At 46.9% G+C, this 20781-nt stretch overlaps 1 protein-coding gene across 2 annotated transcripts; it reads left to right on the forward strand.

The window, feature by feature from the left end:
- Nucleotides 1-2267: 2267 nt before the first annotated feature.
- Nucleotides 2268-18908, forward strand: LOC135394772 (uncharacterized). 2 transcript variants are annotated; one of them, XM_064625736.1, is made up of 6 exons: nt 2268-2662; nt 10624-10672; nt 11088-11285; nt 15676-15765; nt 16200-16289; nt 17497-18908. In XM_064625736.1, the coding sequence occupies exons 1-6, from the start codon at nt 2627-2629 to the stop codon at nt 17685-17687; spliced, it is 654 nt and encodes a 217-aa protein (XP_064481806.1). In that variant the 5' UTR covers nt 2268-2626; the 3' UTR covers nt 17688-18908. The 2 variants fall into 2 exon arrangements, with proteins under 2 accessions (XP_064481806.1, XP_064481807.1); XM_064625737.1 differs by lacking the exon at nt 16200-16289 and having other exon boundaries at nt 2271-2662.
- Nucleotides 18909-20781: the final 1873 nt, after the last annotated feature.

A 20781-nucleotide genomic window follows, 5' to 3' on the forward strand; every position in this document is an offset into this window, starting at 1 on the left:
AGAAGGCTGCACTTTTCATCAAAATCGGAAAGTAAAAACATCCTATATTGCTTACAAAGCACATTTTGAGGAGGCTGATCAACTCTGCGAATATGCGAAAGCGCCGAACCAATCCAAAATCTACGCGCTTCGACTGCGACTGAACACGAAACTGTTCATCAACACTGGAAGCTTCTTATTCTGCTTGCAAAGGAACTTCCTTTGACGATTCTAATCGTTCGAGCTGCAATGCAACAGAACGGAGCACGAGAGCTGTAGTTTCCTGTTTATTTCGCTCATTGCGCAACGTCCTGTGACTGAGTTTCACGTCACGAAGTATGAATCATTCTGCCTCCGGGACCGAGGCAGAGGTCGGCGATGTCGACTTTGCTGGGCCTTTCTTGCTCAAAACAAAAATCCAGTGTTGGAAAAGCGCACAGAACGCTGTTTACCTGTGCTCTCTAGGGTGCCTCAATACTAGCTGGTATTCATGCACCCAAGAGCTACCACCTGCGCTACACATTGGAACTCGTACCCAACGTTACAAGGAAGTCGTTCCTATTATCATTTCAAAGATTCGCATCCCGAAGAGGCATGATAACCACTATCTACTCTTACAACGCGAAGGCATTCCAGACGAGGTTCCTAAGAAGTGGTTTCTGTAACAGCTTGTCGATGCTGTCTGGCATCATGTTCCCTGGAGTCCTATTTGCACTCGCTCTACCGATGTTTTAGCGAACAGGGCGTAATGAGTCTCCGTGCGGATGCTGCTTCCAGCGAATACACGTTTAAATCCTAAGAAAGGCGCCCAGACAGACAGACACACACGCGCACATACATACATACATACATACCCACATACGCACGCACGCACATACATACATACCCACATACATACCCACATACGCACATACATACATACATACATACATACATACATACATACGCACATACATACATACGCACGTACATACATACGCACATACATACATATGCACATACATACATACATACATACATACATACATACATACATACATACATACATACATACATACATACATACATACATACATACATATATACATACATACATACATACGTTGGATGATGATGAGGTGGACGATTCACGGCTGTACACTGCCCTATTGCGCATTGGGAACGGATGAAGTGATGATGGTCGGGGGAGCACTTTCAGAGATCCTGCACCAGACCTTTGGAGCGTAAGTACTCGCAAGACAGTGAAGGCCTTGCATCGTAGTATTGAGTCGGCACTAATGCCAATGGTATCTCTGTTACTACTATTACAGCTTATAAAACGTAGCAGAGCTCTTGGAATCGAAATAATTGCTGAACATAGCAGGAGCAGGCAAGCTAGCTGGTGTTGAATTGATATTAACATTGCCTTGAGTTTGAGGGGGAAAACACAGGACGAACACAGGACGAGATGAACAGATAGACTCACGAACCAGCAATGAAGCTTTAATACACAAAGGGCAGGGGGGACAGGGTAAAAAGAAAGAGTACACTCCGGCGTCTCAGCGTAGTTGCATATGAGGCGCGTAATACGAACCTCTTAACGGTCGGTGGTAACATCGATAACTGCACAAGGGAACGTGTGTGCTTGCAAAGAATGGTTCTCCTGTGTTTTTACCCTCAAACTCAAGGCACTGTTAATATCTAGCGAAATAATTGCATTCGAGAGTAACCGATCCGCAAGATCACCAAGATGTCTGTGCACGTTATCACGTGGATACGTGCACGTGGATACTGTGAGCGAAGCTCATATAATGAGTGTATACGCTCAGTCATACAAAGCGACCCTTCACTATAGAGCGCACGATGCAGAGGTACTGTGTACAAACGCAGCAGCCCCTGCTAACGGAGGAAACACTTTCTCTTAGTTAGCAGATCGCCAAGACCTGTGTCTCCTCCTCGTATCATACTTAGAAGGCCCGTGGGCTCGGGCGCGGGTACCCCCCTCCCCCCCCCCCGAAAAAAAAGAAAGGAAAAAGGGGAGTGGGGAGGGAGATTCAACTTGTCGATCCCGAGCGACTTTCTCGGTTCCGCGACCGAGAAACCGTGCTTCGCTGGTCCTTTCAGATAAACTCACTCTGAGTACTCCTTCATTGCCGCTGCCCAGATAAAGCTCGGATTCAGACAGAACTTGAATGAGCAGTATATCGCAACTTCCGCGCCTTCAAGGCGGAACAGAGCAGACCCGCCAAGTTCCTGAATGTGAGCGTCGACTTCCGTCAGGCTCTTCTCTGGAGTGCGATTGTTTTTAGATTCGGATTTGGTCTCTCTGTGTCGTATTTTGCTGCTCCGTAGTCGACTTGGATGCTTGCTCCGGATGACCACTCGAGTTCGTCATATAGGATCTATTATCATTCGACTCTTCCCCAGTTCCGACGTCACTCAGCTACACTTTCCCTCATACTCACGGGAAGCCCGTTGATATTCTTTCTCCTATACCCAGCTGGCTTCGCGCAACTGTACTCGTGGGGAGCGTCGTAAGCACGGTCGTTACTTCCTTCGGCTGCTCTTCCGTGATAAGACAGTGGCGCGGATAAAACTGTGGCGTGGATGTTGTTGGCTCACCTGTCGTTGAACACCGCTGGACGTACTCCAGTGTCCCGCCGTTGAAATGGCGTCTGAAAGAACACCACTCGTCGGAGTCAAGGTATTCCTTTTGTTTTTACGTATCCTTCGCTCGTTATCCTTTGTGTTTGTGAGCATGCTATATATATATATTTTTTTTGCAGTGCAGCAAAAGAAAAAAGTGTCAGCATTATTACATCATATTCATACTGATGTGAAGCTGTTTCTGTTAGAATACCTGACAACGTTACCTCTGCTCGCGGTTCAAGAAATTGTGGAAAACTCGGCAGAGAGCTAAAATACCTGTACCATCACACGCACCCAGTATTTTGTGTGTGGCTCTCACAAGAGCGTAAGCGAAACTGCGAAAGGCCGCGTATCATATATATATATATATATATATAGATACTCATGGAACGATGCGACAGCACCAGAGGACACGTGTTTCGCCGTGTTTGCGGCTCGTCGGCCCTGGGTAGCTGCGCATCGTTCGGGATTGGCAAACCAGGGGTCACTCAGCGAGCGATATACACCTGGGAGGGTGACTGAACACTCCTCAATGCCACAGTGCAAGCCAGTGAATTATAAAGAGAGGGAAAAAGCCATTAAAAAATAAGAAAAATGACGCTAGATGTGCACATCTAGCGTCATTTTTCTTATTTTTTTAATGGCTTTTTCCCTCTCTTTATATATATATATATATATTTGAAATAAATGGGAGACAGAAGACGAAAGTAGGGGAAGTAACAAAAAAAGAGGTTTATTAAAACTTAAAGTTAGGGAGGATGTCTACGTTACGGCGGAAGCTCCGCCTTCTTCGGGACAAAAGAGCTAAATGTGGCCACACTCCAACTCCAACTTTTCAAGATATATATATATATGGATTGGCGGATTGCGGATGGATGGCGTGGATTCCCTTGTTCGCTGCCTTTAACGCAATATATATATATATATATTGCGTTAAAGGCAGCGAACAAGGGAATTGCACTACGAAATAGCATACGGAATTGGAATAGCATGCTGAGCTTGGTCTGGCAGACCTTTCCTTTAGATATCCCCCCCCCCCCCCACACACACACTACGAAATCTAGCAACTCGCTAGGCGGCCGGGCTAGGCTTCTGTGTACTTGCAATTATGCGCATGTGCAATGTATCAACATTTATGGCGAATTCATGGGGTCATCTCCTGGCAACACGGCCTAGCACTCGCAAATTGCTAGGTCGGCGCCCGCACTGGATCACGTGACCTTTGCCACCAGAACATGAGTGCCAGGAATCTCGCGGTGTTAGTTGTCTGGGTCCCGCTAGGGGCGTCGCGGTCACTCGTCTTCGGGTTCCGTCGTCTGCTAACATAGCTAACCCATGTGGACTTCGACGTGCGGTTCAATGAGGGCTCTCTCGACTCTCGTGGTGCGGATGTGACGACACCGGATATGGTTGGGCAATGTGCTGCCACGGGTCAAATGTCTGGTCAATCGGTCCACAGGGGTGGCATCCAATGTACTGCTCCGTAGACGGAAGCGTGCTGGGGGAACGCAATGCATCCTGGACAGGCCCTGGTCGCACGTCATAGCAAACGTCAAGGCACACGTAACCTTAAAGATGGCGGCGCCCGTGATCGACGGCCAAACCGTTTGGAAACAATGCGGTTATTGTTTCTACGCAACGTTTTGGATGTCTTTCGATCACGGTAATTATTTTTATCCGATAATCTCGCGTGAAAACGCGCAGTTTTGCACATAAGGCCTCGTACTGTTGACGACTTCAAAGATGTGATGACGACCGCGCGTTACGACTCACTGAGCTGATGCGATGTACTTAGGAGAAATGGGCTACCATGTTGCGGAAGAAGCACCGCATATAGCTTACGCTTGCAAAATACGTCCATCTCTTGGCGTTATGACGATGGAAATATGTCGGTAAGCGGCAAAACGACATGTAAACAAAGTCACGTGACCTCAAAATGATGTTTTCTATTCAGTTCAATTCAATTCAAATTTTTATTTTATGTACCCATGAACTGACAAGGCTGATGGAAGACTGACAATTAACAAGTAAAAAGGGACCCATAAAGAATGCGCGCAATGAAGAGAACATTTCATATAGGAAGCAAGCATACGTGACAGTGGAGAGAAGGTTTGACAAAACCTATGACCAAAAAAGAGCGCTGTTACGGAGAGTTCGCGCAGGAGCACGTATTGGGATTGAGGAGGTCAATTCAAATCAATCAAACACATCGTGAATGCACTTATACAGAAACCAAATATCGCGCATGAGTCTTCTAACATGTAACGATGTACAATGCAATAACTCTAATAAACAGTAATAGTCATAGTAAAGCGATCGACCAATGTACCTGTCATAATAAACCCTAACAAAGGCAACGGTTATTCGTGATATGATGCCAAGCATACGATAACTTGCACCAATGATAGAACTGACGTGTCGATCAAATCTCAGAGAGGAATCAACGTATACACCCAAATATATAGTACAACTTGTTCAATAACTCGATAATTCAAGGTATAGGCATTTTGAGTGAGAGGCAAAAGTTTCCGAGTAAATGTTATCTGTACAGTCCTAGCAAGGTTGATACGTAACATTACACCAGTCATATACAGAGTTTATGTCATCTTGCAAAAGGTCACAATCAGAAGTATTTTCAATCTGACGAAATAACTTAATGTTATCTGCGTACAGCAAGATTCGAGAATTGCCTAATGGAAGAGCAAAGATAATTGATAAAAACGTTGAAAAGAAAGGGCCCGAGGATTGAACCTTGAGGCACTCCAGACGAGGGTAGATAAGGGTTTCCAAGAGCACCGCTTATGCCAACATAGTTGCTCCGATTGCTTAAGTATACCTACTACCTAGATAGTAAAGTACAGAGGTTGACACTAAAACCAAAAAGAGACAGTTTTTGCAACTATAATTGATGAATTACACAGTCAAACGCCTTCGAGAGATTGAAACAATCCGCATCGACTTGGCCACGTTGATCAACAATTGGGCCAACAAAGTTCAAGAAACCAGATTTGTTTCTACAGACGTGGCTTACAAACCCATAGTCATAGGCTGACGGGCTAGTCGGGTGGCTTACTGACGGAGGTGTACTGTTTCAAAGATCTTTGCAAACGGCAATAAAATAGAGATTGGTCTGTATATAGTTATCAACGAGACAAGCGTCACCAGACTTATGTACAGGGACAATTATCGTCGTTTTCCACAAGGTTGGGAAGGTATTCGGAGCCAAAGACAGATTATAAAAATATCTGTCAATATGGGCACAACCCCTGATAATAAAACCCGAAATTTTGTATAAAACATAGGCAACGAACTTTTTAGGCTTGAGTTTTGAAACTGCCCCATCCACTTCACTTCCATTAATATGGCGTGATGACAGTGTATCATTATGGGTTGACTCAGGAATACCTGGATCATTAACAGAGGCATGGTTACCGGTATGTATAGAAGAAAAGTAGCGCCCAAATATATTACTGACCTCTATTGGATGAGATACAGTGAACCCGTTTGTATCAGAGACGACAATGACGTTAGCGGCCCAGCGTGTCCGCTCCTTTACATAGTACTACCAAAAAGCCTTAGGGTCGCTCTTGAGACGAGATTCAACATAGTAAAGATAGGAGGTTCTATCACGCTTAAAGAAGACTGCCGCTTTAGCACGTGAAACACTAAATCTGGTGTTCCAGTAACGAGACATTGTTTGCTTATACTTCCGATGATAGTGTAGTGTTTCAATTCTGATGAAAACCAATGCGGATAACGTGTAGAGAAACGTAGACACTTAGGTATATACATATTCAAGGCATGTTAACTTCAGTGAATATGTACACAGCTGAATCGACGTCACTCGTTTCACGAACATTTGTCCAGTCAAGTCTATTTAAGTTGTTATACAAAGAAAGATAGTCGCCCTTTGCATAACCATGAGATCGAGTCACTGTAAACGCGAGGTTTTTTTAGCGAAAAACATCGTAATATGTGATTAAAAGGGAACATGGCAGACATCAGTGGGTACTAAAGCATTAAAGACAGGTATGCAAGTGGACACGTGGAAATTGGACATTAACAGGTCAAGCAAATTTCCAGACGTATTTAGGAGGTAGTTGTATTGTGTCAAACCCTCAAAGTTGAGAAAGTACAGAAGTTCATTTTCTTTACTACATGATTGAGTGCGAACAAAAGGACGGCCGACACATGGCCATACAATGCCAGGGGCGTTAAAGTCCCCTAATATTAGAGCGTGATAGCGTTCAACATCAAGCACACTTATCAACTTGGAAAGTTCAGCACCAAAGGCATTGCAATCTAAGTGAGGAGGGAAGTAAAAGTTCCCGATAAGAATATTTCTTTCTTTTGAGGGTGGCCAAAATTTCCACCCAAACACATTCAGAACCACAGATCGAGAAGTTACCCGTCAAAATGAACTCGTTACAAGTTAAGTTACCGTGTGAAAAATGTAACTAAGTTAATAACGAAGTTCTTCTGCTTAAAATGTAACTCGCAGTTACGGAGTTACTTAAAAAAAGAACGAGTTACTTCCAAGTTACTTCGGACACAAAAGAGCACTACACAGGTGCAGCGCGCGTGAGCAGTTGAGTTAGACCTTGAGTTGCCTGCGGAGGAGTGCAACACACTTAGATCGTATCCGTTTATGTCCAACAGTTCGAACGCTTTACATCTTACTCCATGTGGGCGCAGAATGGTTCAGCTTCATTTCAATGGCAGCGGTTCCTACTTCCTGAATAAAATACTCATTTGATCAACATTGATTGAATATCGCAGTTATGGCAAAAAATGCCATGAAGGAACCGGAGAGAAAGCAAAAAAATATGTGGACGTGAGTGAAAAGCGAATTAAAAGTAACTTGGAAGTTACTTTAAGTTACTTTGGCAAAGTTACTTGAAAAAGGAACGAGTTCCTCTGAAAGTTACAACGGCGCAAAAGTACCGAGTTAAGTTATAAGTTACCGAAAAAAGGAACTTAGTTACAGTAGCGAGTTACCTCGAACTCTGTTCAGAACAGACCTCAAGGCGTGCGACCAGGACAAGATGGCAGTTTTGCCAAAAGCACCCGCTTGAGGGTAGTTACAACAATGGCGGGTTTGTGTCACCCCGGCCAATGTGCTGCCCGAAAAGTTGAACCGTCGCCATATAGAGCACTGTACGGGTACGGGCTTACCCGAAACCCCGAGTCCTCATTCGCGTGAGGTCCGGTACTAGGGTCAGTTAGGTTAGGTGTTTCGACAAATTTCGTTCGCGTGAGAGTCCGGCGCGAGGGTCAGTTATTAGGTTAGGTGTTCTCACATATTTCGTTCGCGTGAGAGTTCGAGAAAGGGGAACTAACACCGGTGCATGCGCAATAGAGCGGAGATCAGTCTCTCTTGAACCGCAAGGTGCACACATACCACTCACGCACCGTTGCGTACAGGAGGTCCTCTGAACTTTCTGAAGGCAGTGGACCCTCACGGTCCGTTGGAGTGCAGGAACTGTAGAACCAGACGTGCGAGCCTTTAACCTCGCCTATACCCCTTCCTCCACCCCCTTTCACCCTTTCCCCGAGCAACGTGCCGCCAATCTTGGCAGGCAGACTGCGCGAAATCCCCATGTCACCCCCCCCACACACACACACACCCTTTTCCTCGCTGTGCTCTTCAGTTAACCTAAAGTCTGGTCCTCACTGATGCGTTTTGACGCACAGGCATCCGTTCCGTTGGCCTGTATCCGTCAGTCACCATGACAACGAGCTAACGGAGAGCCCCCACGCACTTCTACCCTTCTACGGAAGAGTTCGCAACGGCTCAACTTTTCCGCACAGCAGTGCGTCCGACGCAGCAAGGAGACCAATCAGAGCGGCGAACCTGACGCATGCGCAGTTTGTACGTGGTAGGTAAACAGCAATGGCGGCCAACGGAGCACCGTTGTGTAGTTTTGTGTATGTGGTGCTGCCATATTGGCATTGCGGTGCAATAAATGCAGCGAAATGGAGGTAACAAGACGAGGCTAGATTATAAAAAGGCAGTGCAGCGTGAGAACGTGTGTTCTTGTCTCATTCAATTTCTGCTGAAAGAGTAGTAGCGCCGGCGAGGAATACTGGGCCACAAGAAATCCAGCGAAAGCACCGCTGAGCGTCACCTTTTCCGTATCTTCCATATCGAGGCGCCACAGCACGCAAACAAAGCGCTTTTTAAATACGATGTTCAATCGCAGTGCCTTCGTCTGTGCTGTATGGACATGCACTGAATCAGACTTGTGCGTAACGCGTTACTAGTAATTGCGTTACTTGTAATCAATTATAATTCGTTACTTCAAATTCAATTCAATTTCAAAATCAATTTGTTACTTGTAATTAATTTGAGTAATTTTTCGAGTAATCAGTTACTTTACTGTCAAAGTAATTTTCGAGCAATCAATTACTTTTCTGAGTAATCGATTACTCAGTAATTGATTACTTTTCAGGCAGAGATTAGCTTATCTTTCAGATGTTCTGCCCCAAGTCAATCCCCTGGTGCCATCAGCCTTTGTTGGGCTGTTAGGTCATTGTAATAACGCTCTGGAATTTCAGAGTCTCTCTCCCTAATCTCTTCCTACACCAGTGTGATGGTACCTGAAGCTTTGTAGGTTTAGTGAGTCATGGGGAAGTTCCACGCAATGCTCTTCCACAATCGGGTCAACGTCTTCACGGGTGTACAGATCTCCTTGTCCTACGTGTTTTTGTTTGTCTTGTTATTTCAGCTGTTCCGCTGTTGAACCTTTTTTTTTTCTGAGGCACACAAAGACAGTTATAATTTGCGTGAATGCAGAGTAACGACCGAAGTAACGCGTTACTTTTCTACTCGCTACTCAATTACATTTGAAGTCGAGTAATTGGTAATGGTAATCAATTACTTTTTCCACAGAAGTAACAGTAACGATAATCAATTACTTTTTTCGAGTAACGGGCACAAGTCTGCTGACTGAACCCACGTCGATGCGCTTCGTCGACCGACGGACGTAGGTCCGTGGCAGTGAGAACATGTCAACGCATTGCGCTGCGTTGAGCTCTGAGGATGCGTGCCAACGGAACGGATGCCTGTGCGTCAAAACGCACCAGTGAGGACCAACCTTAAATACACCTCCGTAACAGTCAGATACGGGCCGGACCTGGGCCGGAAATCTTTATAATACGTCGTGCCCGGGCCGGGTGTGGGCCGTAGCAGTCGGGCCTGGGCCGGGAACGGGCCTGGAAATTAGGCCCGTGCAGTGCTCTAGTTGCGAACTCTGCGTCCATGCGTGGGAGCCCTCCGTTAGCTCGTTGTCATGGTAACTGACGGAATCAGGCCAACGGAACGGACGCCTGTGCATCAAAACGCATCAGTGAGGACCAACATGAGAGTGCCGGAAAAGTACTGCCGTCGCTTGATCGTGCCGCCGCCACCTTGGCGCTTTCATGGCGGTCTTACAATGCAAAGCTATGTTGTGGACGCCATTAAAGTTCCAAGGTCGCGGCGGGAAAGAGAAAAACCTGTTGCTACTTTTCCCAATCCAGGAACTTTTACAGGGTCTATTACTTTCCGCGACGCCCTGTGGCTCATTCTGTGTGGAATTGCCGTACCTTCTGTTGCCGTCGCTCCCACCACACCCCGTTGACAACTGGACGCTGTTACGGCCTGCTATCATTTGCTGATAGGGCAGGGGTGCCGGCACCAGACAGAACTGCAAAACTCTTGTCATCGGCTTTCATCGGCTTTCGCCACAGAGCGCCGCCACAAGTGGCAGAGGAGGTCACCGGCCATGCGCTCGCGTGTTTCCTTTTGATAAAGGTCACGATAGTACTTCCCTGTTGATGTCACTCATTGCGCAATATCGTGGAACTTAGGTTTACCGCGACGAGTGCTATGACGATGAACCATTCTGCCTTCGCGACTGAGTGGTTGTCAAAAGACGAGGCAGCATCACGGAACTTTTAATCTAGTTCGTCTGTTTTTTTGTGTTTTTTTTCCTTGTTTGCGCTCAAAAAACATGGATGCGTTTCTTTTTCCAGGCTCAGGAAACGCAAGTGCACGTCATCACACAGGAGGCATCAATGAATGGTACGGTGAATATATTTTGAAAGCAGTCAGACCTTGTTGTTCTATGAAGGGTCGAATTCGAGTGAGATTTCAGCAGGGGGAATGATGTGCGCGCGCGGTGTCCATGTGTTCCGATATACTCGCATTAACGCTTCGATAAAATCTTCTGTTTTTACTTCGGCTCTTCCTGGCAGATTGCAAAAATGGTGAAACTAATGTACCCTTTATTTGTTTCTGTTGTTGCATTTACCGAACGATAGTGAGAGAACCTAGAACGACCCAGTCCTGCTCGAAATGCACCTAAATGTCTCACTGTTTGGGTTAAATCTAGTTGTAAACCGACTTTTGCGCATGTTAATGTTGACATTACCTCTCCGTCTCCTCTTGCAACAACAAACAGAGACTCATCTGTCTATCCTGTTTGCTTTATTCCCAGGAGCGATATCAACAAGAACGCTCTCTAGTCTTGTACGAGCATTTCAAGCCAGACGTATCGATGGCAACCAGCGGCGTGAAGCGACAGAAAACGAAGCACACATACACCTGCGTACGTTGGATGATGATGAGGTGGGCTCTATGCGGCACACTGACCAAGAAAACCAAGACTGTTGCTGTGCACCATGTTGCAAAGCACGTAAGTGTATGCTTCTAAAACACGTGCTCGAGTAGAGCACGTGAGAAGTATTTTGGGGGGGTTGGGGGAGGTGAGAATTTATGTTAAGAGTAGCAGAACAAATCGGGAGATGAGTTCAATGTCTCCTCTTTTCTTTTTCTCTCTCTTACAAAGAAACGAACGCTTTGTGACGCCGTTCCACAATTTGCATGTCACCATCTTCAGAATGTGCGCGTCTGCCGTCAGCTGATACAAGTCTCGTTAGCAAACTTTAGGCATTTGGGGAACCAGTGAGCAGCAAGTGAACAGTCCAGTCACCAGCAGCACCTCTAGCTTCTTCATAACTTCATTCTTTCACCACCGTAGCTCTTTCTTCTTTTTTTTTGTGTGTGTGTGGCTTTTAAGGAATAGCCGTCCAACCATAGTCAATTCAAATCATTTCATGTTGTCAAATTATACATGGTGGGATCAAATCATATGGGATAACAGAGTTAAAGGAGTACAGAGGGCCTTCAAAATTTCAGATTAAGACGTCTGATGAAAGTGTGCGTGTCATTTTACCGAATAGCGCGAAAGGTTTTCATATGTGCAATTTGTTTCCCAAAAAAAAAAAAAAAAAACATAAACATGGCTCCGCACGTTCACCGTTAACTCGCCACTCCAGGTATAAGGAGGTTGAGAAGGTACGATGCCACGTTACCAATGACGTCATAAGAAAAATTCGCTCTGGTTCGCCGATCAGTGGGGGTCAGCGCCTTGTCCATTTGCCGCCGTAAATCAGTTTTGCAAGTTCTCCCGGAGAATTGGGGATAGAAAGAGCGGCCGAATCATTGGCGAGCTAGGAGAAAGGCTTTTTCAGTACCCTGAACAACCGAGGAGCAGACGACAACGGAGTAGCAGACAACATTTCTCTAGACCAACCTGTGAGCGTTCTCCTTATAGCGTCAGCGCGAGGTTCCAGGCAGACCACGTGCCGGTACTGCTCTTCACCACCGTTGCGCACGGTCGTTTTCTGCGGCGTATTTTAAATTCAATTTCTGCGATAATTATGACTCTATGGTGTGAATTACTTTACAGGGTGCATTTTATTGGCCTACTCAACAGTTTTATATGAAGAAAACAGGGTGTTAAAAAGACTTCCATGCTACTTTAAAGGTTACTGAAAAGTTACTTGACAGCGCTCTGTTGCCCGAAGTTTCAATAGCATTAGCATACGCCCTGTATTACACACGCACAAACACACACAAATTGAAAGAGAGAAGTAGTAATTCGGGGGCACTACGTCGCGAGACGACTGAGAGAGAGAGAGGAAGAAAAAAACACTATTTAGAACGAAGAAAAGTGAGTAATAAGACTGTTCAACAACTAAGGACGCTAAGTTCACATTGCTATATCTCAAGAAAGAAAGTACGAAGATCCTTTTTTGGTACGTAGATTTAGGCTGGCTACGAGAGAGAGAGAGAGAGAAATACATGATGACGATGATGTGGGGATGACTTCCGCTCATTGAGCAGAATGCTGGCTACGAAAATTCTTTTTTGGTACCTAGATTTAGGGTAGATTTGCGTAGATTTGGTACTTACTAAATGCACTGGGAAGAGCTAGGTCAATTGCAGCTTTCCCACAAATTAAAAGTTGCCTGATTGTCACGTGAATGAGGTACCATTGCTGAAGCCTGGCAAGCATCCGTCGCACCTGTCCTCTTTTCGTTCAGTTAGCCTTACCAGTTCTGTTGGTAAGGTGACGGAGCGGATGGTTTTACACAGGCCGGAATGGTGGTTGGAAAGGAATCACGTTTTCCCTGATGAGATAGCGGGCTTCCGTCGGCACCGTAGCTCAGTTGACTCCCTTATGGACCTTGTGACTGCTGTCGAAGTCGCCAAGAGCTGCAAGTGGACTGTCGAGGCTGTTTTCTTTGATGTCAAACGTGCCTATGATACGATCAGTCATACTTATGTATTGCACACCCTCCTCCGGGCTAGAGTGTCTCGCAGGCTTTTTGTCTGGGTGGCTGATATCTTGTCCAACAGAACAAGACCATTTTCGTCCGCACTCGGGACGGTGACACGCAAAAAACAGTTTTGACCCAAGGCGTTCCTCAGGGAAGTGTATTAAGTCCCATCCTCTTCAATTTGGTTATGGCAGATATCAAAGGTTGCGTTCATCGCAAAGTTCAGCTCTCTGTATATGCAGACGATGGGTGCGTTTGGACCACCGGTAAATCAAGGCCAGCGATTCAACGCCGCCTTCAAAACTCGTAATGCTGTTCAGCATTACTTCACCAAGGCTGGCATGGACATCTCGGCTGAGAAGACAGCTGTGCTCCCGTTCACGCGGAAACGCGTGAGCGCCTTCCCTCTTTCGCTAGGCAGTAATACACTCAGCCAAGTGAAGTGCCATGAATTCCTAGTTGTTATCTTGGATGCCAATCTCTCGTGGTGCGCCCATATCAGGTACCTGGAAACGAAAGTTCAACGCCGGACCGATGTCATTTCTCACTTCGCTGGCTCTGCATGGGGGATTGATCAGGAAGCGCTCCTATCGATTCATGGGGCATTGGTTCGGGGAACCATTCTCTACAGGCTCCCGGTCTTACACGGCATCTCAAGAACTTCTGAACAGAGGCTTCGGTGTATGTTGGCCAGAAGCTTGAGGATGTGCCTCGGTGTACCCCGCGCCGCTGAACCGCGCATAGCGGTGGCAGAGGCCCGCGAGCTGCCAGTAGATGTCTTACGTCTCAGAGAAACTGCACGCCATTATCTACGCCAGGTCGCGGAACACCGTCGTCACCCCTTGGATTCGAAGCTCAAAAGGCGGAGGCCAAGCAACATTTCTCGCTGCATCGCTGCTGTAATGCCGTTGCTACCGGCTTTTGTTGGCAGATCACTCGTCCCCAGGTCCCCTCAGTGGGTCTTTTCGATACCTTCGATCTCTACTACCATTCCTGGGCTCAAAAGCAAGAGGAATCACGTTGCAGCACCCGTGTTGAAACAACTTGCGCTACACATGATGCAGTGCCGTTACCCTTCGCACACTGCAGTATTCACAGATGGGTCGACCAACTTACATTGCTCCACTGGTGCCTTTACAATTCCGACTAGGTCGTCGTGCCACGCATACCGTCTCTCGCACCGCACCTCATCCGCGACTGCAGAGTTGCATGCCATTTTGTTCTTCCTCTAGCACATTAATTCCATCCGCCGCTATCAGCAGCTGGGTGATATACTGCGAATCCAAGGCAGCTCTCCAGTGTATAGCGAACATGGGTATTCGTGGATCACTTGCGCCTGTGGTTGTGGACGTACTGGAGGAACTAAGCCGTCTTGAGATCAAGCGGGCACTCTATCTACTTCCAGTGGGTTCCTGCACACTGCGGCATCCAGGGCAATGAATAGGCTGACGAGGCTGCAGCAGCTGCGTATCATTCCTGATCAAGCTTGCGGATTATACCCTCCCCAAAGGCGACATGCGAACCTTCCTAAATGATGTGGTGAGGCCTCTCGCACATGCGCAATGGTCTCGGGACGCTCCATCACGAGTTCTGATGAGTGAAGTGGACACTCACTTTGGCTTCACCATGCCTTCTCGTGTGCCTCGCCATTTTGTGTCGCTGATACACAGGCTTCGTCTGCATTCACCCCCCCATTTAAGGCATCTGATCGGCCGCTCCGACTCTATGCTCTGTTCTCGCTGTGCTGTTTTGGCGGATACCAAGCATGTGTTCCTCGACTGCCATCTTTACACCTCCCAAAGACCAGCTCTGCAGTGTCGCCTGCAGTCGATCACGGCCGCACTATTCACATTGGCAACCATTCTCGGCCCTTGGTCTAACCAGAATGATCATCGCCAAGCTCTTGAGTATTTCAAGATTTTTCTCCGGGACACTGGTCTCCTCTCTTCCCTATGATGTGCCTGAGTACCTGTGTGCTTTGTGCGTGTTTCTGTGTGCTGTGGTTGGGCCTACCGTTCTGATGTCTAACTGACTCCACTGACTATCGACCCTATTTCCTTTTCTGCTTCTTTTTTCTCTTTCTTTCTTTCTTTTTTTTCTTTTCTTTCTCTTTTGGAAACAGCAAGTCGGCCTTGGCCTGTCTGACCTTTCCCCCTTTCTTTATCTTTAATAAACATATCCCCCCCCTATTTAGCATCGTTCATTACCTCATCATCAGGAAACATCTCATCCTACCCACTGTGCCTTGGGGTAGTGGGCCGCACCTTATGTGGCGAATTTCTCCATTCATTATCATTAATTTATTTGCTGTTGTTACAGCGGCGTTAATATGATGACTTCCACGCACTCGTGAATGCGAGACAAGCTCGCTTCCCCCCCCTTTTTTTTTCAATATATTCAAACTCAAGCTGAAGCTCGCAAGGAGTTTAGCACTAAAACTTATTCGTTGCTGCTTTACAGTTTATGCAGAATTTCTCCGTTGGATTGCACGTCTGGCAATTGCTGTTGCACTTGTGGTATTTGCCGTTGCACTACCCATGGTCGTCATTGGTGAGACATCTTCTTGCCTATCAACGACACGAGAGTATTATATCGAGTATTTTTATTGTTCTGTCAACGACACGAGCGACCTTAAGCTTTCTTAATAGAGTATTCTGTCTTGTTAAAGACGAGGGCTAGCGCTAAGGGAGTTACACATTTGGATATACAGTGAACCCTCGTTATTATGACCGTGGTCGTTCCCGAAAATTTTGGTCATAATGCGGAATTGTCATATAAACGGGGGGGATTTGCAGATGTTTCACTGCATTGTTCCCCAGGAGTATGGTCGTAAAGCGCGTATGTCAGATTATCGGGGGTCATATTAACGAGGGTTCACTGTATCGTATAGCGTTCTCTTATGGAACACGATAATTGGATAATGTTCGCCGATCTGTTGACATCCCCAACAAGAAGAAAATGCTATCAGAGTATCTGTGTTTCAGGGTCGGTCTACTTCAATGAATGTCCTGCTGAGAAGAGCATACCTATTTACCTAATCGTAGCTGGTGTCGTCCTGCTGCTAATGTTCTTGGGTTCGTGTTGCCTATCAATGTATCCGGATTCTTGTTACACCTGTGTCATAGGTCTCTCCTGCTTTTTTCTCGTTGGATGGAGCATTGCAGGTGATGATATATTCTTTAAAATCATTATTCACATTGTATCGCGCCTTCAAAGTTCCGGAATTTAAGGGGGGGGGGTGTCTTCAAAGAGGAATATGCAGAAAGGTGGGTCCGTCGTTGAAGAAAATGTAGCAGCAGTGGGATGCGAACCCACGCCTTCTGATTGCCGATCAGGTGGTGCTACCAATTACACCATGATAGCTGCCAACGTAGCGCGCCAACCGCGACTACGTTAGCTGATACGTGGCTTGGTACGTCGGCTAACATTGGTAGCGCCATGTCAATGGACCTTTTTCACGTACGTGTCGTATCCTAGCAGCTCTCCAGCGAAGCACGCTCAGCGCACGCCAAAACAAATCACGTGGGTACCACAAAGGACCGAAACCGGTTCGGGCTGGGACCCACGAGCTCGCGCCGTTCGTGCGGTCTCCCCACTGGTCCCCACTGTGCCGTCCAGTGAAGACGGAGACACACTATGCGGGAAACTCACCTTTTCCACTCCAGGCCCGGCATATAGTGACGGACGTCCTCTTCTGAAGCAGAACGACTTACAAAAACTCGCAACCTCGTGCGTTTTCTTCAAGAAACGGGCCTCGATCGCGGAAAGACCACTCTAATGCACCTCTCACCTACAGTGTACCTCCGTCCCATCAGTATCGTTCATCCTGCCTATGCCACACATTGAACTCGTCAACTCTCTTCTCCCCCACTTCCTTTTTTTTTTGTTTTTTGCTATAGTCGTGACGATGCCCACTTGAGTGCAGTCAACAACGGCAAGCTACTTGGGGACACCCGGAAACACCACTCTCCTGCGCTTCAAGGTCACGTGCATAAGCTGTCGTAAAAACAAACAAACAAATGTTCATTGGTAGCATCTTTGACTGGCAAACAGAGGCTGTGTGTTCGAGTCCCACTGCCGGTGCCATTTCTTATCGTTTAGTTGAAAGGGTAACCACCGATTACAGCGACACACACACATATATATATATAAATAGTTCACCAAAAAGAAACGCAGCGAGACGCAGATATTGATTCCTAACAGATATATTTTGATTTGTTTAGCTTACAGGTGCATTTTCTTTCAAAGAGAATACTCACGTGTAATCCCATTCTATTTCAGGCATTCTGTTGGTGGTGATTAACGTGCAACACATGGATTTCAACGACTCCCTCAGCCCACATTACTGCAACCGTGTAGTGTGCATATCCACGGCGACGTACTCTGCTGTCGTTGGTGCTTCCTCGGCAGTTTTCCTGTGGTACTGCGACTGCTGTTTTCCTAAAGTATGTCAAAGACTTGCCGGAAAGTAGAATGAAAACAAGTGGCGTACGAAGTTCCACGAAACGAGCATAATCAGTGATTAGAAAATTTTGTGTTTCACTAATATGAACCAGCTTTGGTACGTTTGTATTTTACGTTTCACTTTCACGTTCTGTATACACGTTTCAAGCTTGCCGACGCAAACCTCGATGTTCCACAAAACAACATACCTGTAGCTCTATCACAAAAACGGCGTAATTTCCTAACCGCGGTCGCTTCCGAAACTGCAGTGCCATTTTACTCTTCTTTAGTCGCCGACAATGACGCCGTAAGTCCGACTCAAATTAGTGCAGCTGTTTCTGCGCAGTTTGATCTAATGCACGGAAAGAGCAGACGAGGGATGTTGAGGGCATTCCGGAATTCCCTCTCCGTAAACGTCACTGGGACAAGGCCAATCAGCGAGCGCCCTTTGAAGCGGACAAGGCCAATCAGGGAGCGGCAGGAGAGATTTCACTTAGTACTTTGCCATACAAGAGCGAAGCAGACGACCTCAGGGACAATCACCTGCGCTGCGGTCCCACTCGTGTGCCCGGCTTACGACATTCTGGCTTAGCTGCAGGGGGAGTGCGAATCTTTAAAACTCGTTTATGTAATCACTACGCTGCTTTCGAAAAAAAAAAAACAAAAAAAAAACAAAGAACTTGGCTAAGCAGATTGCGAAACCATGCCGAACATTGCCCTATCAGTCTCGTACACACCTTTGCGGAATTAGAGGGTTTTCGGGAACCGGTTGAGCACACCCGGTAACACCGTGCACGGTGCGATCAGGAGAGACGGGAGCGACGCGCATGCGCTTTACCTCATGGGGAATCTATACTTCCCGCGCGGCGATCTTCCTGACCGCTTCGAAGTCGCGATCGGTTCGCTTCCGATCGTTCTCTTTCGGGGACCCCGAAAACTGTGACGATCACGTGGCGATCACGTGGCGTAACTGAAACATGCGTACGCATTGGGCTGCGGGTAGATGCAGATACACGTCGGCATGTGCGGGTGCGGATGCGGGTTGCACCAATGGCATTGCTGCGGATGCCGGTTGTGCTCCCGCGGTTGCGGGTACAAATTGCGGGTGCCATCAACAACGGCGCGTTTTCGGCGCATGGCAGAATATTCCCGGACAGGCTCGAAATACGAGTAAAATGTGACTCCCAGGTGCAGTAGATATACTAGCTCTGAGCGAAACCTGACCGACGAATAAAGCCTGAATGCGTACAGTTGGTTATCTGGTCTCATTTGGTTTCATATATCTCTGCTTTCAAATGTTTTACTCACGTTTACAAAGAGGGTGTGAGAGCCGGTGGAGTAATGATTTATGAAATGAATGGAGCGAGCGCTACGAGTATTTGTCAGCAGCCAGTAGTCGGCTCTTTTTATGAGCGTTACATTCTTTCTTTTCCCTCTTTACTTACTCCGACCCAAGCTATCATTTGTCACACATCCGTGACTGTTTCGGAAGAGACGAATTGGGAGTCAGACCAGAACAGTCATCAGAACCAGAAATTAGATGCCTTTGCGGCTGAGGTTATTGACGATGAGACACTTGACTACGAATATGAGAACTAACACAATGAGAAACATGTCTCGAGTACAACACAACTTTCATAATCCAAGGACCAGTTATATGCATGCGTCACGGCATGGATTCAAAGATTTACCGGGAACTGCTTCGACGCAGTCAGTGGCGGGAAATGAGGTCCTTGCGACATGTTTGACCTGCAAGACGCTGAAGAGTATTGGATACAACAAGCGTAGGGGATGTTATTGCAGGATTTTGAGAAGGTCGGTCAACTTCGCGAAAATAGGAAAGCGCCAAACCAATCTAAAATCTACGCGCTTGAACTGCGACTGGACACGAAAGGTGTATAGCATCTCGAAAGAAGGCGGCACTTTCCATCAAAATTGGAAGGTAAAAACACCCTATCCTGCTTGCACAGCCCATTCTGAGGAGGCTGATTAACTCTGCGAAAATGCGAAAGCGCCGACCAATCCAAAATCTACGCGCTTCGACTGCGACTGAACAGGAAAGGTAGTACCTTGAGACCAGAGTTGCACAGGCGTCGGGAGCGCGTGGCCTGCTTGCATGCCAGCGCCGCCTTGTGTCGATGATGGGGCGTGCTGGGGTGGAGACTCTGGGGCCCTGGTGCACAAGCGCCCCCTCTCGACAGGGGCACGGCAAGCACGCACGGATCACCTACTCTGTTAGCTATCTGCAGACACTTCAGCGGTAAGAAAATCAGTATACGAGCAAAAATATCAGTGTTTCTTTGGCATATTTGCATCCACACAAACACGTTACCAAATCTTTCCTCAGCACCATGAAACAAAAACAAAACAAAAATCTGTGATAACACATATCATAGTGAACAGAACGCACAGAGCAAACATGGGTGAGCCTACAGTGTTTGCATATGTCTCAAACTTATTTCAGAATATTGTGCCCCTCAAGCTCGCCCTACCGCAAACCTGGCATTTAGATAAAGCGTGGTAGATAACGCACACGCGCGGTTATTGTGCCTGTTTTGCGAGGGCGTAAGGTGATACTATACAGCAGGTGATCCATTCGTACCAGGTCGATTACCCTGGATCAGGATCAGGATCAGGATCAGGGTCGCCTTATCCCTTTTGAATCAGGGCAGAGCTCGTGTAAGAGCTTCACAGGCGTAGAGACAGGAAAAGTCTCTGAAAAAAAAGAAGAAAGAAGCACTACAATATCGTCAACTTTCTCTCGACGCTTTTTGCCAGGCTTCCAGGTGGCGCTTTGTCTGCTCTATGCTCTGTGTCGAGTAGTCGCTGCCAAAGCCCAATAGCGAGGACATTGGTTCCGGTTTCGGTCTTGTTTGTTCCAGGGTCGGACAAGAGAATAGTATGTGTTGGAGGTCCTCGTCTTCCCCGGTGTTGCAGATGGTGCATTCCGCGCTGTCAGTGTGGAACAAATCGTGTATTCGTCGTCTAGTTAATAGGGATCCAGTCCGGGCTTGAAAAAGGAGTCCGCTTCTGTGGTCGCCCCTGTAGAACGTTTCTGGTGCTCGCTGATCTTTGTTTTCACTGTAGAAGTCCATGCTCTTCTTTTTGCCCGTTGCGGTTCGC

This window comes from Ornithodoros turicata, chromosome 5 (assembly GCF_037126465.1).
Source record: "Ornithodoros turicata isolate Travis chromosome 5, ASM3712646v1, whole genome shotgun sequence".
Taxonomy (NCBI): Eukaryota; Metazoa; Arthropoda; class Arachnida; order Ixodida; family Argasidae; genus Ornithodoros; species Ornithodoros turicata.

What these genes read in the sequence shown, in the direction of transcription:
- LOC135394772 (XM_064625736.1), top strand. Translation starts at nt 2,627, where the DNA reads ATGGCGTCTGAAAGAACACCACTCGTCGGAGTCAAG. An exon ending in CACCACTCGTCGGAGTCAAG is followed by an intron (nt 2,663 to 10,623) that starts GTATTCCTTTTG and finishes TTCTTTTTCCAG; the next exon opens with GCTCAGGAAACGCAAGTGCA. An exon ending in ACTACCCATGGTCGTCATTG is followed by an intron (nt 15,766 to 16,199) that starts GTGAGACATCTT and finishes TCTGTGTTTCAG; the next exon opens with GGTCGGTCTACTTCAATGAA.